Here is a 27767-nt window from a genome sequence, read left to right on the forward strand (position 1 = left end):
ACGAAATGGAGAACGTACATATCATACGAAATGGAGAACGTACATATCATACAAAATGGAGAACGTACATATCATACGAAATGGAGGACGTAACATATCATACAAAATGGAGAACGTACATATCATACGAAATGGAGGACGTAACATATCATACAAAATGGAGGACGTAACATATCATACAAAATGGAGGACGTAACATATCATACGAAATGGAGAACGTACATATCATACGAAATGGAGAACGTACATATCATACAAAATGGAGAACGTACATATCATACGAAATGGAGGACGTAACATATCATACAAAATGGAGGACGTAACATATCATACAAAATGGAGGACGTAACATATCATACAAAATGGAGAACGTACATATCATACGAAATGGAGCACGTAACATATCATACAAAATGGAGGACGTAACATATCATACAAAATGGAGGAAGTAACATATCATACGAAATGGAGAACGTACATATCATACGAAATGGAGAACGTACATATCATATGAAATGGAGGACGTAACATATCATACAAAATGGAGGACGTAACATATCATACAAAATGGAGGACGTAACATATCATACGAAATGGAGAACGTACATATCATACGAAATGGAGAACGTACATATCATACGAAATGGAGGACGTAACATATCATACAAAATGGAGGACGTAACATATCATACGAAATGGATGGCCACAAAAACACCACAACATAATGTGAATGGGTGTGAGACAGTGTTGGTTCTACATATCATTCCATGATTTTTACAAATTGGGAAACATAATTTGCTACCGTGTTCATTTTATTGATTTTTGTTGTTGTTTTAATCAACAATCCGAGAAGCTTCTTGTAAAACATCTTGGCTTGCTGTTAATTCATCAATGCATTTTACAATAGATACTCATCTAGCTAGCGTAAGTTATAAACTATAAGAATCACTGCATGAGCACTGTAAAGTTAATCATGATGGGTTCAAGTGTGACTAGCACAAATACCTTACAGTCTCTGGCAATACATTGAATATAAGCAAACATACAGCTTTTTGTATACATTTTACAGAAATGTTCCAGTATTCAATAGTCTTTAAAGGAGTTACTTATAAATGTATATTAATTCATAAAAATGACAAAATTCCCTAACTGCAATATCCAAAGCAGGGCAGAAGAACAGTGCTAGAAAAAAAGAGGTAAAGCTATATTTGGATTAAATAGTGAATCTATAGGCTAAAAACATACTGTTGATATCCTGCTGATAGTCTACAGCTAGTTTGTTGAACATCTGCACATTGACTATTTATATAACGCTTTACCAAAATACACTGGGTGTACAAAACATTAAGGACACCTGCACTTTCCATGACATATTGTAGACTGACCAGGTGACACCGGTTGAAAGCTATGATCCCTTATTGATATCACTTGTTAAATCCAATTCAATCAATGTCAATGAATGGAGGAGACAGGTTAAAGAAGGATTTTCAAGCCTTCAGACAATTAAGACACGCATGGTGTATGTGTGCCATTCGGATGGTGAATGTGCAAGACAAAATATTTAAGTGCCTTTGAATGGGGAATGGTAGTAAGTGCCAGGCACACTGGTTTGTGTCAAGAACTGCAATGCTGCTGGGTTTTCCATCCTCAACAGTTTCCTGTGTGTATCAATAACGGTCCACCACCCAAAGAACATCAAGCAAACTTGACACAACTGTGGGAAGCATTGGAGTCAACACAGGCCAGCACAGGCCTTGGGGTCAACAAGGGGGTGGGGGGGGGGGGGGGGGGTGCAACTCAATATTAGGAAGGTGTCCTTAATGTTTTGTACACTCAGTGTATAAGTATAAAAACCATGAATGATAGATTGTTAAATAATGAAATTAGATATTCAACACAAAGTGTGACACACATGACAAGAGAAAGGAAAGTTACAATTGTATTGCAGTATTGTAGCTATTGACAGCGGTTCCGAGAAATACTATGTGGGAGTTAGCCTTGATCAATATAAAATCCATCGTTCTATAACAGACACTCAGAGGCAAAAAGGTTATAGTAGGCTATTAGCAACTGTTGCTCTAGTAAAAATGGGTGGCTAAGTGGTCATTTTCTATTTTTGTGGCATTTGTCAGTTTGATGTACTGTACTGTACCTTTTACCATTATGGTCCTACTGTGTATTAAAGGGTGGTAAAACCATATTTAGATGTACAATTCATTTACAGAAGTTGTGAGCATTGTTACACTGGAGTACAGTACTTAAACATCTCTACCCTGTCGATTTGAGCTTGTTTGCAAAGCTAATGCATGTAATCAATATCACATCTGTTATACATAATAATGTGAAGGCTGTTCCACATTTGAATAGACTATATCTCTTTGTAGAAGCCATGTAAATACATCCTTTTAGATCCACATAATAATATGAAGTGTGTCTGTCAGGAATACTGACAAAAGCAAAGAGAACAAAAAGCAGAAACGGATTCGGCCGTAAATAATTCAGCAGTCTGTGTTATTAGACCTGAAGCATTTTCACTCACTGCCAGGACATATACTGAAGATACGGGATGAAAATAATCTCATTCTATAAATGGGACTTAATCTGTTTCTCTCTTATTTTCTTTTTTTATGTAAGACTAGCCTCAGCAGTTATGCAGTACAGTAGCTAATAAAGCATACAGCTATTTAATCAAATATCACTGTGAAAATGGAGCGATAGTCATCATCAAAACAGCATACAGAATCACATACACAAACGGAAGCCAGTTAGTTTCACCTGTCACTGAAAAAGTTAGCCAACTACGTAAATAATATGTTGGAGTTCTGAGAATATCTATATCTACAAAGTCACGTTAAGTGATTTTAGTTTGGAACTGATTTTGGTTTCCTTACCTTCAGCAAACTACAATGTTGTGGTACATGTTGCATCCTTCTGACTTCAGTATTTCCACAGACATGCACATTCATCTTCTTAGAAATATGCCAAAATGTTAACATCTAACCATTAATAGTTAGACTATGTCATCTAAACTGACATCGACATAAACAGTAATTAATTATATTCTCTTTTCATCTGTAGTCTGTGCTAGCTAGTATCATTATGCAAAACGATTCACAAACCTCTCGTCCACATTTTTGGGCTTGTCATAGTGGTTCATGACATAGCATCATGCCCAAGGTCAGTAAAAAATATAGCTACTTCTGAAATGGTACCCTATTCCCTACATAGTGCACTACTTGGTCAAATGTAGTGCACTATATAGGGAATAGGGTGCCATGTGGGTTGCAATCTATGGAACGATTTACAGGCTTGATCTTTCATCAGCATTGATGTTTTGCAAGGTTACCGGGATAATTTATACCCTATAATAAAGTCATAAATTATAGCCTACAGCCTATGAAATATGAAGGATAATTTTAATCTTAATCACTATAATTAGTTGAAGCCCTCAAGGTAAAATTGAGCGCTGTCATCATCTTTCTTAGGAATCTTATCATGACTTAATGCCATAGTTAAGTCTCTCTAATCTGCCATCGATTTAATTTGCAAAATGACATAATGTTTTTCTCCAATTACACAGTAAAACAGATAGTAAAAGTCCTTTCCAAATCTCACTTGGTTCAGCTATGTACATGCTCAGTGATTCTCAAGAGGTTTGTTGTCTTGGTCTCACAAGCCGCCATACTCTTCAGGCTTGTCATTTTTAAAGTTGTTTTGCTGTTGTTGTTTCATTTTTACATTCATCAGAGTAGTAATGCATTCACACAGAGTGTAGATCTAGATTAGGCTGTTCTGCTCCTCCACCCTCAGTGTTCTAGTTATTCCTCTCAGTGGTCCCTTCTACCTCTCTGCTCCGATCTATGAAAGTCTATTAGGTTTGTAGCCGAGAGCCGAGGTGTCTGGGAGGAAATTCTATGGTACAGCAGTGGAGCACAGGCAGGCACAGAGCTCTGTGGTAGATTTCCATTGTTTGCAGATTCATGTAGCTATCAGCCCCATTTTCCCATTTTGTTTCAGTGTCTCGTGCCCCAGTGCATTGCACTAAAGTGTGTTTTCATCCATCATCCAACCTGTCACAATGGATCTGTAGTTTCTTCTTCCTCTGTGGCGCGTGCAATGTATTTGTTTTGCCTTTTGTAGATGGAAAGTAGAAAATAACTTTTTTTTCTTAGTCAAGCGTGATGGAATATGCGTCAGCAATCTTTGAAAATTCATCATCGATGTTAGTTTACAGGTGCTTGCTTCCCAGAGAACAGAAAGGTCTGATAAACAAAGGTTGGACATCCATGCTTCTCCACTTTCTCAGTTTGTCAAAGCACAAGGCTACTGTAGCCAGGAGCATTGACATCCCACTCACAGTGTACTGTACCCATGCTACAGCCTGTCTTGTCTATTCACACTACTTCAAGATGGATGATGCAGTCTCTGGTACATGAGATAAAAAATAGACCACTGCTTAGCATTTTGAATCTTTGCGAAGTCCGTCAGCTGTAACAACTGTCATTGTCACTGAACAGTGTTGGGTGTTTTCTCCAACCCCTCCTGGGTCAAACGTCCTCATTTCAGATGTCTACATATCTACTCATTCAGTGGTTTCCCTTACCCTGTTGTCTTATTTTCAAAACAACCCCAGTCCCATATGTGTGCAGCTTGTCATCAGTCACAAACAGGGATGACTTGTTGACAAAACCATGTCGTATACTTTGGACCACTGTCCTTGACAACATCCTGTGTATTCACTCTGCAGCCAGACATCCATTTGTCATAAACCAGAAATTCACTACTCAAAAAGGCCTGGCACCTTCGCAGATTGTCTCTAGATAGAACCTTCACAGAGATGTGTGTAGAGTTTTATTGAAAACGATTTATGATGAAGAATTGAATCTCTCTACTTCTGAGCTACAATAAAGAGAGTTCCTAAATCTCACTGGTAGGAATGTCGAAGATGAGGTCTAAAAAAAAAGAAGGTATGGTGTGTTTTGGAACCTCCTTTACTGACACCTCTGTGTGAGTCTGACTAAATCATTGTTTGTCCTGTCAGAATTCCGTTGTGGAGATCTGGGTGATCTCAGACTGCAGGTCTTGCTGGACCCTCCTGGATCGAGAACCACGAGGGATCTGGTCCATGCCTAGTCATACGGGCTTCCTTTCCGTCCCAGCTACAGTCGGAGCGCAGACGGACACGGGCTCCCGGTTGGCGTTCCGACCCCTGTTGAGGGAGTTGCGTTCCACGCGGGTCCGGCAGGGCAGGCAGAAGTCCCGGAAGCACCTCTTGAAGTTCTCGTCCAGGAAAGCGTAGAGAACAGGGTTGAGACTACTGTTCATGTAGCCCAGTGCAATGCAGAGGTGCCAGCTGGCTTTCACGTAGGGGTTCCTGTTAATAATGAATCATAATAAGTTATGCATCATTTTATTTGATGCCCTTTTCCAACACACCCAAAGTAATTTGACCGAAGAAAATAAAAGTACACAAAACATAACGACTAACCCAGAGTCGATCTCCACCAGAGTCTTGATGATGATGAAGATGTGGATGGGCGTCCAGCAGACAATGAAGGCCGCGACAATCACGAGGACCATGCGGGTGATGCGGCGCATGTTGCGGTCCTTCTCCTTAGAGCCGGAGAGCAGACGGACGCTGCGCAAACGCAGTATCATCAGACCATAGCAGATGGTGATGACCATGACAGGGATGATGAAGGCAAAGATGAAAACGCAGATCTTAGTGACTGTATCCCAGTACCAGTCAGGGTCGGGGAACTTCAGTGTACACATTGTCTGACCTAGGAGTAGAGAGGGGTGGAGGAGAGAAGAGAGGGGGGGATGGGTGGAGGAGAGAAGGAGAGGAGTCAGACACGTTTAAAGAGAGCGGTGGTGAGACAGCTCTAGAGAGGAGACTGTAGGAAGTTTATGTTATAGAGATAATTGATATTTGACCAAAGATGTAATAAACTGTACTGTAAATTTGCAGGAATAGTGACTTATTCTCTTATTTAATGGGATAATATACAAGAAAGACGTTGAAAGAAGTGTCAAAAACGTGCTAGCTAGTTTAACGTTACTTTCTCACCACTGTCTGTTGTTTTGGTCACCGCCATGACCATGATGGGCACTCCGATGGCAGAGGACAGAACCCAGATCAGAACGTTGATGATCTTACCCTTGGCGGGCGTCCTGAACTCCAGGGCTCTCACTGGGTGACACACAGAAGATTACGTTTCAGTTGCAACTTATATTACAGTGAGTGTTATTGGCTCTAGGCTCCCTTTCATTTCTATTTGCGAGAGGATACGCTCTGGTTAAAAGTAGTGCACCATAACGTGTATAGGGTGCCATTTGGAATGCTTCTCTCCCTTTACCTGGGTGGCACACAGCAATGTAGCGGTCCACAGACATCATGGTCAGGGTAAAGATGCTTGTGAACATGTTGTAGTAGTCGATGGCGATGACCACCTTACAGAGGACCTCTCCGAAGGCCCAGGTCCCCATCAGGTACTTGGCGCTCTGGAAGGGCAGTGTGCTGGTGGCTAGGGCATCAGCTAGAGCCAGGTTAAAGATGTAGATGTTGGTGGATGTCTTCATCTTGGTGTATCTGTGGGTGGAGACATTTGTTAAATAGATGTTGCTATCAAACCGTATGTTGTATTCTGTGATGATTTTGACATGAATTAATTTAATTTCAATTCACCTACAAAATTGACTTTGAATTTATCTCAACCTTGGTGAACGATAATTAAGTTAAAAAGATTTTGCAGTCAGTAATGACAGCGGTTGGTGCGGATGGTAGAATTTTCTGTTATACACTGTTATAGAAAGCTACAGTTGAAGTCAGAAGTTTACATACACTTAGTTTGGAGTCATTAAAACACATTTTTCAACCACACCACAAGTTTCTTGTTAACAAACTATAGTTTTGGCAAGTCGGTTATGACATCTACTTTGTGGATGACACAAGTAATTTTTCCAACAATTGTTTACAGACAGATTATTTAACTTATAATTCACTGTATCACAATTCCAGTGGATCAGAAGTTTACATACACTAAGTTGACTGTGCCTTTAAACAGCTTGGAAAAGTCCCAGAAAATGATGTCATGGCTTTAGAAGCTTCTGATAGGCTAATTGACATAATTTGAGTCAATTGGAGGTGTACATATGCATGTATTACAAGGCCTACCGAAACTCAGTGCCTCTTTGCTTGACACGAAGGGGAAAATCAAAAGAAATCAGCCAAGACCTCCGAAAATAATTGTAGACGTCCACAAGTCTGGTTCATCCTTGGGAGCAATTTCCAAAAGCCTGAAGGTACCACGTTCATCTGTACAAACAATAGCACACAAATATCAACACCGTGGGACCACGCAGCCGTCAAACCACTCAGGAGGTGTTCTGTCTCCTAGAGATGAACGTACTTTGGTGCAAAAAGTGCAAATCAATCACAGATCTACAGCAAAGGACCTTGTGATGATGCTGGAGAAAACCGGTACAAAAGTATCTATATCCACAGTAAAACGAGTCCTATATCGACATAACCTGAAAGCCCGCTCAGCAAGAAAGAAGCCACTGCTCCAAAACTGCCATAAAAAAGCCAGACTACGGTTTGCAACTGCACATGGGGACAAAGATCGTACTTTTTGGAGAAATGTTCTCTGGTCTGATGAAACAAAAATAGAACTGTTTGGCCATAATGACCATCATTATGTTTGGAGGAAAAAGGGAAGCACCATGAAGCACAGGGGTGGCAGCATCATGTTGTGGGGGTGCTTTGCTGCAGGAGGGACTGGTGCACTTCACAAAATAGATGGCAGCATGAGGAAGGAAAATTATGTGGATATATTGAAGCAACATCTCAAGACATCAATCAGGAAGTTAAAGCTTGGTCACAAATGGGTCTTCCAAATGGACAATGACCCCAAGCATACTTCCAAAGTTGTGGCAAAATGGCTTAAGGACAACAAAGGCAAGGTATTGGAGTGGCCATCACAAAGCCCTGACCTCAATCCTGTAGAAATGTTGTGGGTAAAAAAAAAGAAGCTTGTACGAGAAAGGAGGCCTACAAACCTGACTCAGTTACACTAGCTCTGTGAGGAGGAATGGGCCAAAATTCACCCAACTTATTGTGGGAAGCTTGTGGAAGGCTACCCGAAACGTTTGACTCAAGTTAAATAATTTAAAGGCAATGCTACCAAATACTAATTAAGTGTATGTAAACTTCTGACCCACTGGGAATGTGATGAAAGAAATAAAAGCTGAAATAAATCATTTCTCTACTATTATTCTGACATTTCACATTCTTAAAATAAAGTGGTAATCCTACCTGACCTAAAACAGGGAATTTTTATTAGGATTAAATGTCAGGAATTGTGAAACTGAGTTTAAATGTATTTGGCTAAGGTGTACTGTATGTACATTTCCGACTTCAACTGTATATTCTGTAGAGTTTTGTCCCTGTGTTTTCACTCACGTCCAAGATGCTCAAACTACTTGCCTCTTGCTGTATATGTTGAGCAGAGAAACATTTGGAACATGTCATTCCAATTCTCTTTGCACATTGTTCTATTTCTCTGTGAACAAGTGATTAAAAATATTTATACAACGGGTAGGTCTAATCCTGTATGCTAATTAGTTAAAAGCGCATTCCAACCGTTGTCTATTCCACAAGTTCCAACCGGCTAAATATATGATGTTAAAATGGCTATCTACTCTGTTCCATCTGACTGTGCAATCCACTGTCTCATCAGCCAGGCAGGGAAGTTATCATCTTGATCTCCTCTATAAAAAGCATCTAGACATTATCTCACATTTCTTTTAGACTAACATTTAGTCTTCAACAATGGAGATTTGAATAAAATTTGCTGTCTTTCTCTCCGACATTTGCCACATTGTTTCAATTTTCAAATTCGATCTCCAACTGTCCCATAGTAATGAACGTGTTGGGGTCAGGAGTTGGGACAAGAGAGAGAGAAAGAGAAAGGCAGTGTTTCAGTTCGCATCATTTTCATGGATATATACAAAGAAATGTCAATTGAAAAAAAGCAAAGTGTAATGAAGTGCAGGTAGTTTGCTGTCTTTCCAGCTTCAGTTTGAAGTTATTGTGTTAGTTGTGTTATTGGCTAGCTCCTCTGAACAACAGTGTCCTTACGACAGAGGACATTTTCTATGCCAGGCAAAATCGTGCCTCATTAGCTCATTGTTATGGATGTATCCAAATAAATGTCACAAGAAAACAGCTTAAACAAATGCAGCTACTGTTGTTTTTCTGTATGCACTGTTTGACGTGACTGTAAGTTAGCCGTAGTTGGCTAGCTAGCAAGCAACGGATAAGAACATTGCCAGCCAGTATGGCAATGGAACATTTAGAATGAACGACTTCCATAGAAACAGAACAAAAAGACTGAACGCCTGGGTCGCGTCTCTGGCGACCAAACCAATAGAACGAACGACCAGCCGGCTTGGGTAGCAACCCGAAGTTTGTTTCAGGACTATATCTTGTGGAAGGTTGAAATGGTATGAATAAATTAATCAAAATAACATTTAATGAAAATGTGTCATCATTATTTGAATATGTTGGTAACCAGTTGTGTAAAAGTGATAATGCCTTCAAAGCCGGTGTTTGGGGCCTAACAACACCCATACCGATATCCCCCAAACACCAGCTTCTCGGGCATGATCACTTAATCGATCTCTTGAACATGCGTGGAACAGCAAAACATGTTATTCTAATTCTCTTCATACACGGTTCTATTTCTTTCTGAATGAGTGATTAAAGATAATTGATATACTTCAGGCTTGTTAGTGTCTGATCAAGCACTCTGAGGACCGCTTAGGATTATTTGCTGCATTAAGATATTATTCCTCTAAAAAACTCCTGCAAAGAATATTATCTTGACTTTTTTGTAATTAGACCCAAGACCCACTGGGCAGAGACATCAGTTCAACGTCCAGTTTTTTTATTTAAATTTGATTGAGTTGTCAAATAACATGAAAAAAAATACATTACATTGATGTCTTTTTGCAAATCCAATTAGTTTTCCACATTTGTTTAACTAGGCTAATTCGGCCTGCTAACTGCTAGCTTGTTTAGCCCCGGCCTATTAACTGTTAGCTTGTTAGCACAGGCCTGCTAACTGTCTGAATCGCCGCATCCCCAGCCAGCCCATCCACTCACTGGACCCATATTTACTTTCAATCTCTTTTCGATTTTTAATTAGATTATACCTTCCGGTAACCTGCCTCAACCAATGTGATACGGAATCGCTATTATTTTACATTTTTTAGAACACATTCAAGAACCTCCAGAAGCTAACCAGCTAACTAGCTACAAGCTATTTAGTCATTATTAGCCACTGCTAGCGGCTTTTACCTTCAGCACAGCCAGCCAGTTTTTTTTGCCTGGATAATACTCGCCAGTCTAGCTTCCCTGTCCCATCCACCACTGCCCCCTGGACACTGTGATCACTTGGCTACATAGCTGATGCCTGCTGGACTGTCAATTAATCACGGTACTCCATTCTGTTTGTTTATGTTTTATCTGTCGGCCCCAGCCGCACTCAGGCTCTGTGTGTAGTTAATCCGACCCTCTCTGCCTAGTCAATGCCATTTTATCTGCAGTTGTTGTGCTAGCTTATTAGCTGTTGTTGTCTCACCTACTGGTTTAGCTAGCTCTCCCAATCAACACCTGTGATTACTGTATGCCTCGCTGTATGTCTCTCTCAAATGTCAATATGCCTTGTATACTGTTGTTCAGGTTAGTTATCATTGTTTTAGTTTACAATGGAGCCCCTAGTTCCACTCTTCATACCCCTGATACCTCCTTTGTCCCACCTCCCACACATGCGGTGACCTCACCCATTACAACCAGCATGTCCAGAGATACAACCTCTCTTATCATTACCTCCGCAGTACCCGCACCCCACCATACCCCTGTCTGCGCATTATGCCCTGAATATATTCTACCATGCCCAGAAATCTGCTCCTTTTATTCTTTGTCCCCAACGCTCTAGGCGACCAGTTTTGATAGCCTTTAACCGCACCCTCATACAACTCCTTCTCTGTTCTGCGGGTGATGTGGAGGTAAACCCAGGCCCTGCATGTCCCCAGGCACCCTCATTTGTTGACTTCTGTGATCGAAAAAGCCTTGGTTTCATGCATGTCAACATCAGAAGCCTCCTCCCTAAGTTTGTTTTACTCACTGCTTTAGCACACTCTGCTAACCCTGATGTCCTTGCCGTGTCTGAATCCTGGCTCAGGAAGGCCACCAAAAATTCGGAGATTTCCATACCCAACTATAACATTTTCCGTCAAGATAGAACTGCCAAAGGGGGAGGAGTTGCAGTCTACTGCAGAGATATCCTGCAAAGTAATGTCATACTTTCCAGGTCCATACCCAAACAGTTCGAACTACTAATTTTAAAAATTACTCTCTCCAGAAATAAGTCTCTCACTGTTGCCGCCTGCTACCGACCCCGCTCAGCTCCCAGCTGTGCCCTTGACACCATTTGTGAATTGATTGCCCCCCATCTAGCTTCAGAGTTTGTTCTGTTAGGTGACCTAAACTGGGATATGCTTAACACCCCGGCAGTCCTACAATCTAAGCTAGATGCCCTCAATCTCACACAAATCATCAAGGAACCCACCAGGTACAACCCTAAATCTGTAAACAAGGGCACCCTCATAGACATCATCCTGACCAACTGGCCCTCCAAATACACCTCCGTGGTCTTCAACCAGGATCTCAGCGATCACTGCCTCATTGCCTGCATCCACTACGGATCCGCAGTCAAACGACCACCCCTCATCACTGTCAAACGCTCCCTAAAACACTTCTGTGAGCAGGCCTTTCTAATCGACCTGGCCCGGGTATCCAGGAAGGACATTGACCTCATCCTGTCAGTTGAGGATGACTGGTCATTCTTTAAAAGTAACTTCCTCACCATTTTAGATAAGCATGCTCCGTTCAAAAAATGCAGAACTAAGAACAGATATAGCCCTTGGTTCACTCCAGACCTGACTGCCCTCGACCAGCACAAACATCCTGTGGCGGACTGCAATAGCATCGAATCGTCCCCGCGATATGCAACTGTTCAGAGAAGTCAGGAACCAATACAAGCAGTCAGTCAGGAAAGCAAAGGCCAGCTTCTTCAGGCAGAAATGTGCATCCTGTAACTCCAAAAGGATCTGGGACAATGTGACGTCCATGGAGAACAAGAGCACCTCCTCCCAGCTGCCCACTGCACTGAGGCTCGGTAACACGGTCACCACCGATAAATTCATGATTATCGAAAACTTCAACAAGCATTTCTCAAAGGCTGGCCATGCCTTCCTCCTGGCTACTCCAACCTCGGCCAACAGCTCCCCCCCCCCCCCCGCAGCTACTCGCCCAAGCCTCTCCAGGTTCTCCTTTACCCAAATCCAGATAGCAGATGTTCTGAAAGAGCTGCAAAACTTGGACCTGTACAAATCAGCTGGGCTTGACAATCTGGACCCTCTATTTCTGAAACTATCCGCCGCCATTGTCGCAACCCCTATTACCAGCCTGTTCAACCTCTCTTTCATATCGTCTGAGATCCCCAAGGATTGGAAAGCTGCCGCAGTCATCCCCCTCTTCAAAGGGGGAGACACCCTGGACCCAAACTGATACAGACCTATATCCATCCTGCCCTGCCTATCTAAGGTCTTCGAAAGCCAAGTCAACAAACAGGTCACTGACCATCTCGAATCCCACCGTACCTTCTCCGCTGTGCAATCTGGTTTCCGAGCCGGTCACGGGTGCACCTCAGCCACGCTCAAGGTACTAAACGATATCATAACCCGCCATCGATAAAAGACAGTACTGTGCAGCCGTCTTCATCGACCTTGCCAAGGCTTTCGACTCTGTCAATCACCATATTCTTATCGGCAGAGTCAGTAGCCTCGGTTTTTCTGATGACTGCCTTGCCTGGTTCACCAACTACTTTGCAGACAGAGTTCAGTGTGTCAAATCGGAAGGGCATGCTGTCCGGTCCTCTGGCAGTCTCTATGGGGGTGCCACAGGGTTCAGTTCTCGGGCCGACTCTTTTCTCTGTATATATCAATGATGTTGCTCTTGCTGCGGGCGACTCCCTGATCCACCTCTACGCAGATGACACCATTCTGTATACTTCCGGCCCGTGCTATCTAACCTCCAAACGAGCTTCAATGCCATACAACACTCCTTCCGTGGCCTCCAACTGCTCTTAAACGCTAGTAAAACCAAATGCATGCTTTTCAACCGTTCGCCGCCTGCACCCGCATGCCCGACTAGCATCACCACCCTGGATGGTTCCGACCTAGAATATGTGGACATCTATAAGTTCCTAGGTGTCTGGCTAGACTGTAAACTCACCTTCCAGACTCATATCAAACATCTCCAATCTAAAATCAATCTAGAGTCGGCTTTCTATTCCGCAACAAAGCCTCCTTCACTCACGCCACCAAACTTACCCTAGTAAAACTGACTATCCTACCGATCCTCGACTTCGGCGATGTCATCTACAAAATAGCTTCCAACACTCTACTCAGCAAACTGGATGCAGTTTATCACAGTGCCATCCGTTTTGTTACTAAAGCACCTTATACCACCCACCACTGCGACCTGTATGCTCTAGTCGGCTGGCCCTCGCTACATATTCGTCGCCAGACCCACTGGCTCCAGGTCATCTACAAGTCCATGCTAGGTAAAGCTCCGCCTTATCTCAGTTCACTGGTCACGATGGCAACACCCACCCGTAACACGCGCTCCAGCAGGTGTATCTCACTGATCATCCCTAAAGCCAACACCTCATTTGGCCGCCTTTTGTTCCAGTTCTCTGCTGCCTGTGACTGGAACGAATTGCAAAAATCGCTGAGGTTGGAGACTTTTATCTCCCTCACCAACTTCAAACATCTGCTATCTGAGCAGCTAACCGATCGCTGCAGCTGTACATAGTCTATCGGTAAATAGCCCACCCATTTTTACCTACCTCATCCCATACTGTTTATATTTATTTACTTTTCTGCTCTTTTGCACACCAATATCTCTACCTGTACATGACCATCTGATCATTTATCACTCCAGTGTTAATCTGCAAAATTGTAATTATTCGCCTACCTCCTCATGCCTTTTGCACACAATGTATATAGACTCTCTTTTTTTCTACTGTGTTATTGACTTGTTAATTGTTTACTCCATGTGTAACTCTGTGTTGTTGTCTGTTCACACTGCTATGCTTTATCTTGGCCAGGTTGCAGTTGCAAGTGAGAACTTGTTCTCAACTAGCCTACCTGGTTAAATAAAGGTGAAATAAAAAAATAAAAAATAAAAATAGGCAAGTTAGTTAAGAACAAATTCTTATATACAATGACAGCCTAGGAGCAGTGGGTTAACTGTTTTGTACAGAGCAGAACAACAGGTTTTTACCTTGGCAGCTCAAGGATTCAATCCAGCAACCTTTTGGTTACTAGTCCAACACTCTAACCACTAGGCTACCTTTCACCCCTAGGTGACCTGCTGACCCAAAACATTGATTCAACATCATCACGTAGATTTTTGGGATTTAAATTATGTGGCAACAATGTTGATTCAACCAGTTTTTGCCCAGTGGGGAGCATGTTGGCTGAGTCACTAGAGTAGTTAGAGATATTGGCCTAATGGGGTCAGAATCTCTCTGAAGGCACAATATAAATGTGTTCATAGAGATATACTATATCTTAACCTACTTTGCCTTCAAAACAGTATTATATTAGTCATAGCCCATTGGTCTGTATGTAAAATGCTCTAAGAGTTACAGAATATGCTGTGTTGAAATTGGTGTGCCTAAGTGAGAACGGTACTTGTCAATAGATTTTTGCACTGTGGCTCTGTGGATACATTAAGTGAATATTTTGTACAGTCCATTTAGTTAATGGTCCAGATGTGTGTGTTCACCATAAAAGCTATTGATGTTCAAAAGTCAAAAGGACAACAAAATCAAACCAATCAACACTCAGAATGAAGTAAACAACATTTACTGGAAAATGGAAATCAGCTTTGGGCGTTGGTCAGTCTTTGACAGGGACTGTAAGCTCCTACTCCTAACTCCCTTTTGGGTCGTTCCATGTCATTTCAGCAAGCCATTACACCCACTATCTCAGATTGATTAAGAAATCATTTTTGTAGTTAGAAAATATAAAATTAGCATTCCTGCTAAATCCTTTTGCTGAAATATAATTTGATCTCTGAGAAATTAAGCTGCTTGATTGCACCCAAATTCATATAATATTCAATATGTCCTGGTAGTCCATCTGGCCACGTGGCCTTGTGACTGTTGAATGTTTAAAGGTCTTGCTCATATCGACTACGGAGAGCGTGATCACACAGTCTTCCGGAACAGCTGGTGCTCTCATGCATGCTTCACTGTTGCTTGCCTCGAAGTGAGCATAAAATGCATGTAGCTCGTCTGGTAGACTTGTGTCACTGGGCAGCTCGCTGCGTTTCCCTTTGTTGTCCGTAATAGTTTACAAGCCCTGCCTCATCAGACGAGCGTCAGAGCCGGTGTAGTAGGAATCAATCTTAGTCCTGTATTGACGCTTTGCTTGTTCGTCTGAGGGCATAGCGGGATTTCTTATAAGCTTACGGAGTCGATTAGTGTCGATTAGTGTCCCGCCACTTGAAAGCGGAAGCCCTTTCCTTTAGCTTGGTGCGGACATTGCCTGTGATCCATGGCTTCTGGTTTGGATATGTACGTACAGTCACTGTGGGGACGACGTTGTCGATGCACTTTTTGATGAAGCTGGTGACTGAGTAAGAAATTAGGACTGTTGCAGGAATGCTTATCTTGTCTGTTTCTAACAACATAAATGATTTCAGAACAATCTGACATGAGGTGGAATAACCCTGATCCCTGTCGCTCAGTAATAAATACATTATAGCCTATTGATTTCCCATTCCCTTTCTCCCTCTTTAAGATATGGTCGATAACATGTACTAATTTACATCTCGAAGTGCATAAACACTACCAGCCAAATCATTCTGGAGACTGGGGCTATAATCTAGGTCTGTGGAGTGTATGTGTATGTATGTCGGTGTCTGTGCTTGTGTGCGTGCATGTGTGTGCTATAATGTAATATAATATATATATATGCCATTTAGCAGACACCTTTATCTGAAGCGACTTAAAGTCATGCGTGCATACATTTTACTTATGGGTAGTCTGGGAATACTCTACAAAATGAGCTACAAAGGATCACCCATATGCAAAATGTCTCTTTGCTGTAAGTCAGCAAAGAGGCCTTGAGCCAGGACTGTGATGACCATTCCATGTTTAGGCATCCCATCTGCTTATGAGACTGATGGTGGGTTAGGGGTGAGAGGGGACAGGACTGTCGAGTATGTGGACTGAGAGCTGCTGGTGATTTGCTGATTTCTCTTCTGCTTCAACGGCTCCCACAGGAGGGTTAGACCCTCCCGATTGAAATAGTCCATTAAAGCCACCTTCTTGATTGTTCATCTGACAGATGTGTTGTGATCCCTGTCAGGTCAAGTCAACTGGCCGACATTGAACAGACTTTACAACAAAAGTGCGTGTGTGACAAAAGTGTGTGTGTGTGCATGTGTGTGCGTGTACGTGCGTGTGCGTGTGTGTGAAGAGTCGTGACAGGCATTGTGATATGGGCCAACTCAGGGACAAACGCTTTAACTTAAAACAAGGTCAGGTCAGTGGATCTAAATATTGTCTATTCAATGTATTTCTGTTTTAATTGCACCTGTCTCTATCAAACAAAAGGTTAACTAGATTAATTGTTGGTTCTCTCTCGCCATCTCTGTCTGTATTGGGTCTTGGTGTCAGTCAGTAAGATGGTCATTGATCTACTGGCTCTGCCTCTCCAGGGTATCAGTCACTCTCTACACCATAAACGCAGCCCTGGCAATTAAACAATCCCACTGTTAAAAGTAGAGACAGGCTATGTGGAGGGATTGATGAACGCAAAACAAATCTGTCAAGAATCATTCCAACGAACAACATCCTGTACCTGACTTATACAATATGCTTTTCCAGCTTTTTAGCTCCATTCCTATGCTGTAAAGTTATACATTGGATTTTATTGTCACATTTAATAATATCAGTACTGTATACAGATGTAGGATCTTAATTTGATCACCCTGTTACAGGATAACTTTCATATAATGCAGGACAATTAAAATGTGTTGTTTATTTGAGGTGTAAAAAGGCTTCTGAAGTTTATAATGTCCACTTAGAAATTTCAGACTTGATTTTCCCTTTATACGCAAAACGTATAAACCCCTACATAAATGTCCGTTATTTATTATTCACACAATCATTCACATTTCCTGTTGCTGCAGGATTCTTTTCCTGGCTCAAACTGGCTCAAATTAAGATCCTACATCTATAATGCATCCCATCTGTGGTTTCTAAATGGGTCTCTGTTGTACAAACACATCACTTGTCCATTGCTGTGAACCTGCTCATAGTGTATCACAACTATATCTCAATGGGGCAAGGAAGATATGTTTTAGGAAATATTGCTTGAGTCATGTACTGGGGTGCCAGAGACAGAGTAAATCTATTGTCTGAAGTTTCCGGTGCTCAGATGAGTCAGACTATAGCAGGTTACAGACTCTTTTACCGCTAGGGAAGATTGTTCTTGATGGGAGATTTCTTTCTCTGTCTGTTAGAACCCTTTGATTCAGCATAACTTCATCTATGAATCTGTCTGTGCTCCCTAGCGCCACTGTCAGCAGGAGAGAATTAGATATTACATGTTATATTTTTCATATTTATAAGATGACGGTGAAACACAGGCAGTCATTATATCCATTGGATGGGTTTGCTCTCTGCATATGTAGCATCCTTATCGCTAGCCCTGATCTGAGCTGGCGTGGTCAGGGCACACCCACCCTCACCTCTCCTCCACCACCAAGACCCATGCTGGGACCATGTCCCTTCTTGTCTTTCCTGCCCTAACCATGGCCCACTCCCCTCTGCCTTGAACCAATGTTACAGGAGCCAGGGCTTACCCATGATAGACACACACACAGAGACACACACACACGGAGATGGAGATGCAACGAAAGACGCATCGAGTGGGTGGCCTCTGGGCTCTGTTTGTGTGGATGGATGTTGATGAAGTGGCTAGACGAGGGGAGAGGAGGCGGGTGGGCGGTGGGGGAAGAGACATAATGTCACATGTGCACGATGTTACACATACAGGAGCTGAGAACACACAAGTGGCCAGATACTGGCAAGATGTTGAAAGGATACGGTGTTCTGTACAGCACTGTACGGTACAGTCGATTCAAGGAACTGGCTAAGATAGGCGGTCCCTCCCTGCTATCTTTAAAGGGGGTGTAGCTGACAACCTGAAGCATCTTGTCATCATGTTACAGCACCAAGGCAGGTTTCACCACAATATGCTATGTTCCATTTCCCTTTGAGGATGACACCTGTGCATGCATTAATCATAGAAGAGGAGGGGGAAGATGAGCTTTTGATATTTTCCCACGGTGCCCACTCTGTTCATGCCATCCGTTTAACTGGTTCTGGACCTGTAGTAGTTAGCTAATGCCACAGGTTCATAGGGGTGGTCAATTCTCCTTGTTTGGATGCCTGAAAAGCTTGAAAACAGTGGGATATTTTCCTCCAATGTCATGTTAAATCATGCTGTTCAAAATGAGAACCATGATCTGTAACTGCGATAGTATCATAGATGTCAGTCTAGTTGGGGATTGTAGCTGTGGAGCTGTCATTGCTGTCCTGCCCTGTCATCTCGTGTCCCTAGAGCAGTGATTCACAACCATTTCCATTCAGTGGACCACCAAATCACCGTCAAAACCTCTTGAGGACCATTATTTGTGGAGTCACTAAATGTTTTATCATTAAATATCTTGCCGGACAAATTTTGAGTCCGTTTTATCCATGAATGTAACAGTAAAAAGGCCTATTATTATTATTATGAACAATTTGTATTTTTTTAAAGAAATTAACATTTCTTATAATATAATTAATACCCCCAACAGTTTTTATTTTTGAAGGAAAATAAATTGCACCAAAAAAAGTACCACGGACCACAGGTTGAAAACTACTGCCTTAGAGGTTAATCAACATATGGAGGAGGCAGATCCTTGTTAGAATCACTGCTGCAGGCTACAGAGGGTCGTGTGTGTATTTGTGTGTGCGTTTGTTAAATTCCCAGCAGCAGGGAACAGAGGGTCATTTTTAAAAACGTCAGTCAGTGGCCTTGGTTCCAGGACAAACCGGATGGAAATTGAATACTTCCTTCTCCTGACGCTGGTGAATATTGATTATTGTCTTATTGATCACAGCTTCATCAGACCACAGACAACATTTGTACACCCAGAGCCATTGATCATAGTCTGTCACCACAAGTTAATCATTCGGTCCAGTATGAACCATGTTCACTGGGCTCCAGTCCGATATGTGTCCATTTCAGCCAAAGGCAGCACACCATGAAAAGATGAACTATATATACAAAAGTATGTCAACATGCTTTCTAATTAGTGGATTCGGCTATTTCAGCCAGGTGTATAAAAATTGAGCACACAGCCATGCAATCACCATAGACAAACATTGGCAGTAGAATGGCCTTAATGAAGAACTCAGAGACATTCAACAAGTCAGTTCATCAAATTTCTGCCCTGCTAGAGCTTCCCTGGTCTGCTGTTATTGTGAACTAGATATGTCTAGGAGCAACAACGGCTCAGCCGCAAAGTGGTAGGCCACACCAGTTCACAGAACGGGACCACTGGGTGCTGAAGCGCGTAGCGTATAAAAATTGTCTGTCCTCGGTTCCAACGCTCACTACTGAGTTCCAAACTGCCTCTGGAATCAACATCAGCACAAAAACTGTTCATCGGCAGCCTAAGATCACCACGTGCAATTTCAAGCGTCGGCTGGAGTGGTGTAAAGCTTGCCACCATTGGACTCAGTGGAAACGCGTTCTCCGGATTGATGAATCATGCTTGGAGGAGGAATAATGGTCTGGGGCTGTTTTTCATGGTTCGGGCTAGGCCTCTTAGTTACAGTAAAGGAAAATCTTAACGCTACAACATACAATGACATTATAGACGATTATGTGCTTCAAACCTTGTGGCAACAGTTTAGGGAAGGCCCTTTCCTGTTTCAGCATGACAATGCCACCGTGTATAAAGTGAAGTCCATACAGATATGGATTGCAGAGATCGGTGTGGAAGAACTAGACTGGCCGGCCCAGAGCCCTGACCTCAACCCCATCGAACACATTTGGGATTAATTAGAATGCCGACTGCAAGCCAGGCCTAATCGGCCAACATCAGTGCCTGACCTCACTAATGCTCTTGTTGCTGAATGGAAGCAAGTCCCTGCAGCAATGTTCCAACATCTAGTGTGAAGCCTTCCCAGAAGAGTGGAGGCTGTTATAGCAGCAAAAGGGGGACCAACTCCATATTAATGCCCATGATTTTGGAATGAGTTGTGGTCGACGAGCATGTGTCCACATACTTTTGTCCATGTAGTGTGTCTTGCTGCTGTAACGGAGGTGGTTTGGTAAACCATGCTTGCTTGATAGCTAACCTTGCCTCAGACCTGAAAAGTTGTGTTTGCTCTATGAGTTATTACCTAGGCTTTAGCTCAGAGGGCTGACACAGTAATGTGGTGCATGGGAGACACAGACTCAAACATCAGTTTGTCACACTGCTTGGAGACAGTCAAAAGAGTACTCACTCTTTTATGAGGGTCCTTCATTCAGTAAGTTTACTGTGAATTGGAGACATTAGCATTTGGACTGGCAGTGCTCAAACTTTTGGGCTTGGTGGGCCAGAATAACATCTGAGTGGTGCCCAACTAGACATGATGTATTTAGAAATAGGACAGGTAAACAACCGCATTTTAGTAAGCAATCGTAAAATCACACTTCACACCAAACTCACACTTAAGAACACATTCTAATTACCAGTAATGATGTATACATTTTTTAACAGTTGTGGCACAGAAACAGCAACCAAGTTTCTATGTTCATAAGGCTAATAACTTGAATATGTTTAAAATGACTTGAATATGGGAAAGATGTCAAAATGTGTATTTGCAGCTCTGATCTGTCATCATTTCTACCCCACTGTTTCCTCCATACTCCGCGGAAGTGCCCTCGACCCCTCTTCGCTTCCCACCACTTCCCTGAACAAACACACGAGAGCTCTCTCTCACACACACGCACGCACATGCACGCACACACACACACACTTCACACACACACACACTGTTGAGTAAGAGAGTAGACATGCAGCGAGACACGGGAGCTGGTGTTGACTCACACCCGTCCTAAAAAACACCCAACTAAAGCTTCCACTCCACTGGGTACAATATTTCAGGCAGGAATTGCTGCTCTTTGTTTGTTTTGGTAAACCCTGATGTATTTCCCCAAAGAAAGGATTTCGACCTAATCAGAGTTATAAGATGTCAGCTTATGGTGTATACCACAGTTCATCTTATTCAAGCTCATAGGATGATTCTCCCCCGTTTGGGAGTTTTCCTCCTAAGACAGCTCTGCTTATGCCCTGCGTATGAATAAACCAAGTACACCACCTAGTACATCAGCTACACCACTCAAAGAAGTAATTTTATCAACTGCACACCCTCATTCATAACATTAGCCATTTAAATGTAGGTCATAGCACAGTACATTGGGTACAATCATCTCTACACTATTACTGATTCTGTGTGTGTGTGTGTGTGTGTGTGTGTGTGTGTGTGTGTGTGTGTGTGTGTGTGTGTGTGTGTGTGTGTGTGTGTGTGTGTGTGTGTGTGTGTGTGTGTGTGTGTGTGTGTCTGGCTGGCTAGCAGAGCGAATGCATCTGACCTGGGCTATGTTACAGAGGGATGAACCACATTATTGGTGGTGTCAGCCCCAGCTCTCCCCTCAGTCCCCTCAGTCAGTAATCACAAAAGAGTCTTCTTTGGCTCGTATTATAAGTAATGCTATTATGGATACTAAAACATAGCCTTCATATCTACCCAGGCAGCTCTCCCTCTGAAGCAGCCGGCACCTGGGTTCAAATAGTATTCATTTTCTTTCAAATACATTGAGTGTTTGATTTAGCCTGCCTGGAATGCCAGATGGATCCAGTCAACAGCGCTCTAGAACAGAGGGAGGGGAGATACTGTAGATGGCTACTAAATAGCTTAATTACTCACTTTGCTGTGTTTTCAAAATGAATATCCAATGCCGATCACGATTCACAGTGAATGAACAATAGCGACTGACTGTGGATGCTAAAACACTCATTTTACTCCACTAGTCAATGTTTTCTTTCCTGCTTCTTTCCTGTGTAAGGCTGATTACTCCATGCCTAGCACACAGTTTCAGAGAATCAGAAAGCATCGAACCCAACTCAACCTCACCACTTTCTCCGCACTTCATATCTCCCTGTCTCTTCCAATAAATGTGTGTAATTCAGTCCTTGAGCTGTTCTTGTCTATTGATGTTCTGTATTATGTCATGTATTATGTTTTGTGTGGAGCCCAGGAAGAGGATCTGCTGCTTCAGCAACAGCTAATGGGAATCCTAATAAAATAATAAAATACTCTCTGCTCTCTCTCCGTCTCTCTCTGTTTCTCTCCCTCTCACACACCCACTCTCTCTGTCTGTCTCTGTCTCTGTCTCTCTCTGTTTCTCTCCGCTCTCTCTCCCTGTCTCTCTCTGTTTCTCTCCCTCTCACACACCCACTCTCTCTGTCTGTCTCTGTCTCTGTCTCTCTCTGTTTCTCTCCGCTCTCTCTCCCTGTCTCTCTCTGTTTCTCTCCCTCTCACACACCCACTCTCTCTGTCTGTCTCTGTCTCTGTCTCTCTCTGTTTCTCTCCGCTCTCTCTCCCTGTCTCTCTCTGTTTCTCTCCCTCTCACACACCCACTCTCTCTGTCTGTCTCTGTCTCTGTTTCTGTCACTGCCTCTCTCTCTCTCTCTCTGTCTTTTTTTTTCACTCTCTCTCCTTACATTTTGGGGTGGTAGTCATGGTAATGGCAGGTCATGTGCAAAGAAAACCCCACTTTAGAGCAAAGAATCTGATCTGTGCGTCCAGACAGAGGATTCGGTTTGTATCAGAAATCAGATCCACATATGGAGGTGGTATAAATCTGGAGTCAAAAGATCAGATTCCATGTTTCTTTTTGCTGTTTACACTGAAGGGAACACATATCATACTGTATCAGCAGGTTAGGAGAGAATTTTAGCTAACCTAACCTTAACCCTTTTCGTAACCTTAATCTAACTCTCCTAACCTGTTACGTTCATTCTCCTAACCTGCTGCGTATATTCTCCTAACCTGCCACGAAAAGTAACTTCCGTCCGTAGCTGTATAGGCCTACCATCTAGTAAAACCCCTTTAAAGCACCTCCACAGGGAGAAACCAGAGTCCTATATTTTGAGAGTTGGGCCAAAGCGGTTTCTCTCTGAATGTTCTGAGAGCGCCACTTTCTCCTCCACAGCTGTTGCTAAGTGATAATTGACACTTCCGTATTGTGCTGTTTATTTCTGATAGTTTTCAAAACCTATGAAGATGTCAAGTGAAAGCAGATATGTAGTTTGTTGAAACCAAAACACAGTACTGACCTGGACACACATTATCCCGAATGCTAATAAAAAAAAAAATGATGTTAAATCCACTGCTCTGTTTTGCTTGTTGACAGCGAGTAATTTCATAGGGAATTGTCGGAGGCACTCTCATATTGTACATCACCAACATTTTGAGAATAAAGGAGCTAACATGGCATCCGTTCTAATACCTGGACGAACTCTCTTAAATATATGGCTCTCGGAAAACCAACTAATGTCCATTGTCATGACAACCCCTTTCATTATCTGACAGGAAACAGCAGAAGAGGCCACTATACGTATCTTTTCCCTGAAAACCAGAGAGGAGAGTTCATACTGATAGTAGCCTCCTGGCTCTTTATGTCAAGAGTTACAGCCTTATTCTAAATGTGATTAAGTAAATAAAATTCCTTGGCAATCTACACACAATTCCCCATAATGACAAAGCGAAAAATATATATTTTTTACATTTTACATTAATATTCAGACCCTTTGCTATGAGATTCGAAATTGAGCTCAGGTGCATCCTGTTTCCATTGATCATCCTTGAGATGTTTCTACAACTTGATTGGAGTCCACCTATGGTAAATTCAATTGACTGGACATTATTTGGAAAGGCACACACCTGTCTATATATGTCAAAAACCAAGCCATGAGGTTGAAGGAATTGTACATAGAGCTCTGATACAGGATTGTGTCGAGGCACAGATCTGGGGAAGGGTACCATATTTTTTTCAGCATTGAATGTCTCCAAGAACACAGTGGCCTCCATCATTCTTAAATGGGAGACGTTTGGAACCACCAAGACTCTTCCTAGAGCTGGCCGCTTGGCTAAACTGAGCAATCGGGGGATAAAGGCCTTGCTCAGGTAGGTGACCAAGAACCCGATGGTCACTCTGACAGCACTCCAGAGTTCCTCTGTGGAGATGGGAGAACCTTCTAGAAGGACAACCATCTCTGCAGCACTTCAACAAGCAGGCATTATAGTAGGGTGGCCAGATGGAAGCCACTCCTCAGTAAAAGGCACATGACAGCCCACTTGGACTTTGTCAAAAGGCACCTAAAGACTCTCAGACCATGAGAAACAAGATTCTCTGGTCTGATGAAACCAAGATTGAACTCTTTGGCCTGAATGCCAAGCGTTACGTCTGGAGGAAACCTGGCACCATCCCTACGGTGAAGTATGGTGGTGGCAGCATCATTCTGTGGGAAGGTTTTTCAGCGGAAGGGACTGGGAGACTAGTCAGGATCGAGGCAAAGATGAACGGAATGTCCTTGAGTGGCTCAGCCAGAACCCGGACTTGAACACGATCAAACATCTCTGAAGTACCAGAAAATAGCTGTGCAGCAACTATTTAAAAAAAGTATGCTTCAAGAAATTACTGAGTAAATCGTCTGAATACTTATGTAAATGTAATATTTCAGTTTATTTTGAATAAATCAGCAAAAATGTCTAAACCTGTTTTTGCTTTGTCATTATGGGGTATTGTGTGTAGATTGGTGACAGGGAAAAAAACTACTTAAAACATTTTAGAATAAGGCTGCAATGTAACAAAATGTGGTAAAAGTCAAGGGGTCTGAATTCTTTCCGAAGGCACTGTATATAACAGGATTGGGGTGAAGTATGAATTGAGACACGAATTGCTCTTTAATTCTGTTCAATTCATGGATTTGAATTGTATTTCAATTGGACATACCCCACAGGAAGCAGAATTTGAATGAAAGGAAGTGTAATTTATTTAAAATAAATTTAATTAAATTCAAATGACTTATTTATTCTACACATCCCCATCATTTTGGTTACAATAGCATAAGGTTGAAACATTTAATTTTCTAAACTCATTCTCTTGAAACAATTGTAAATTATTATAGTGGTCTGGAAATATTCTAAAACCATGTTGTGAGTTGTCTATAATAATCCATAATTCCCTTAATGTTCGAAATATCAGAAATAAAAAAATCCCAGAATGCATTAGATCAAACACTTCCTTATGGAGACATGCCAAAGCGAAATACTACTTCACATCTAAGTTATAATCAAATTAAGATTTGAAATGGTGTGTATATTATTTGCATTAATAAGTGGCATTGATAAAAATATTTGTGAAATGAATGAGACTCATGTTTCACTTCTAAATTGAATTGGTTTCAATTGGTTTTAATTCAATTCTTCTTCCTTCAATTAAATTCACATTCTGCTTCCTGTGGGGTGAGGCCAATTCAAATTAAATTCTAATTCATTGTTTGAATTTAATTCAATTCAGAAATTCCAACCCTAAAGCTATTATTAGATTCAGAGCTACTAGACTGGACATTGTTTTATAATGTCTGACAGCAGTGGGCAATAAAGTTATTAGTGGATTCAGAGCTACTAGACTGGACATTGTTTTATAATGTCTGACAGCAGTGGGCAATAAAGTTATTAGTGGATTCAGAGCTACTAGACTGGACATTGTTTTATAATGTCTGACTGCAGTGGGCAATAAAGTTATTAGTGGATTCAGAGCTACTAGACTGGATACGGTTTTATAATGTCTGACAGCAGTGGGCAATAAAGTTATTAGTGGATTCAGAGCTACTAGACTGGACATTGTTTTATAATGTCTGACAGCAGTGGGCAATAAAGTTATTAGTGGATTCAGAGCTACTAGACTGGACATTGTTTTATAATGTCTGACTGCAGTGGGCAATAAAGCTATTAGTGGATTCAGAGCTACTAGACTGGATACGGTTTTATAATGTCTGACTGCAGTGGGCAATAAAGTTATTAGTGGATTCAGAGCTACTAGACTGGATACGGTTTTATAATGTCTGACTGCAGTGGGCAATAAAGTTATTAGTGGATTCAGAGCTACTAGACTGGATACGGTTTTATAATGTCTGACAGCAGTGGGCAGTAACAGAAGTAAGTGCACTAGACTGGACATCCAGTTTACTAGACTGGATACTCACTGTCTTATAATGCCAGACAGTTTAGTACTGTCAAGGGTTCAGTTTAGTACACTGCTAGGGTTCAGTTAGGTACACATTGTGTGGGTTCAGTCCTCCAAGTTTGGTCATCGCCTGCCATGTCTATGAACATATCAGAGGGGGGTTGTTAGAGCATTTTTGTGATGTGGGCAAAATGATTATCCTTAAAAATACACTCAGCATGGTAATGTCATCATAAACAAAAAACCCATCACTGACATCAGTACTATTTAAATGAAGGGAGGGTGCAGATTGGGAATAGCCAATAATAGAATCCCGTTGATCCTAATTATTGTCTGTAAAATGGGAGCATTTGAAAATAAAACTTTTTTTTAAGATAGCCCAATTTGAGTACTCTTTTGAGTGCTGTGTAGTAGGCACACACACACCACACACTCTCCACCAGACTCTCTCTTTCCTTTGGTCCTCACGCGCGAGTAAACACTGATTTACTCTTTCGCCAGCGAAAATGTTTCCTTGTTGAACAAAAGCAACAACAACAAAAAAGTATTATAGAGTGAAGCATCTTCAAATCACAGAAAATCATTAATTTTATCATTCATTTGCGCCCTGTGCTTGCTTTTGACAAATACACGGTTTGCTTAACTAACACAAAGAGAGGCACACATGAGATATTGGTCTATTAAAAAAAACGCGATTTCTATACGAAATACACGATTCCCCTATAGCCTAAAACCTTCTTGAGAAAAGTACATTTTCAGCCACGTATATCCCCACAAATATATGCATTCACATGCTTTCTTACAGACAATATTAAGGCATATAATCTCAAAAGCAAGTTCCCACCAATGATAGTAGGCTAAATATAATATGCCACGGGTGGTTCCAGTAGAAAAGCCTTACCTCACCACCCCGTACATTACAAGGACATTCCCGAGCAATCCCACCACGCAGATAACCGAGTAGAGCGCGGTGATGGAGATGGCTACTATAATATTGGAGGCGCTCTGAACCGGGAGCTGCTGGGTGTAGTTTTCCCCGTTGGGCACGAACCCCATCTCGTCGTCCGGGTAGGTGACATTGAACGGAATCACCGAGTACATGTCGAAATCAGCCGGTTCAGCACCAGGGGCAGTGGACGGCTCCATGGCACTAGGACTGTCGCGCGCCTGTGACTGTTACTGTTCTCTGGTCTGTGGTGCTGAAAACTTATCCAAGCACTACTGGTCGACTGGTCGGACACGGCTCGCGCTTTTGTTTC

General features: G+C 42.1%; 1 protein-coding gene across 1 annotated transcript; it reads right to left on the reverse strand.

The window, feature by feature from the left end:
• Positions 1–804: 804 nt before the first annotated feature.
• LOC115131460 (delta-type opioid receptor-like) lies at positions 805–27767 on the reverse strand. The gene is made up of 5 exons (XM_065020427.1): positions 27410–27767; positions 6360–6592; positions 6063–6193; positions 5489–5778; positions 805–5374 (listed from the first exon to the last, which is right to left on the reverse strand). The coding sequence occupies exons 1-5, from the start codon at positions 27652–27654 to the stop codon at positions 5134–5136; spliced, it is 1140 nt and encodes a 379-aa protein (XP_064876499.1). The 5' UTR covers positions 27655–27767; the 3' UTR covers positions 805–5133.

The sequence above is a fragment of the Oncorhynchus nerka genome, linkage group LG7 (assembly GCF_034236695.1).
Source record: "Oncorhynchus nerka isolate Pitt River linkage group LG7, Oner_Uvic_2.0, whole genome shotgun sequence".
Lineage (NCBI taxonomy): Eukaryota > Metazoa > Chordata > Actinopteri > Salmoniformes > Salmonidae > Oncorhynchus > Oncorhynchus nerka.

Bases quoted from the DNA above. Each gene is read 5' to 3' on its own strand.
- LOC115131460 (XM_065020427.1), bottom strand. From the start codon at position 27,654: ATGGAGCCGTCCACTGCCCCTGGTGCTGAACCGGCTGATTTCGACATG. The intron at 6,194-6,359 runs GTAAAGGGAGAG...TGTGTCACCCAG, and splicing joins CATTGCTGTGTGCCACCCAG to TGAGAGCCCTGGAGTTCAGG. The intron at 5,779-6,062 runs GTAACGTTAAAC...CTCCTAGGTCAG, and splicing joins CAACAGACAGTGGTGAGAAA to ACAATGTGTACACTGAAGTT.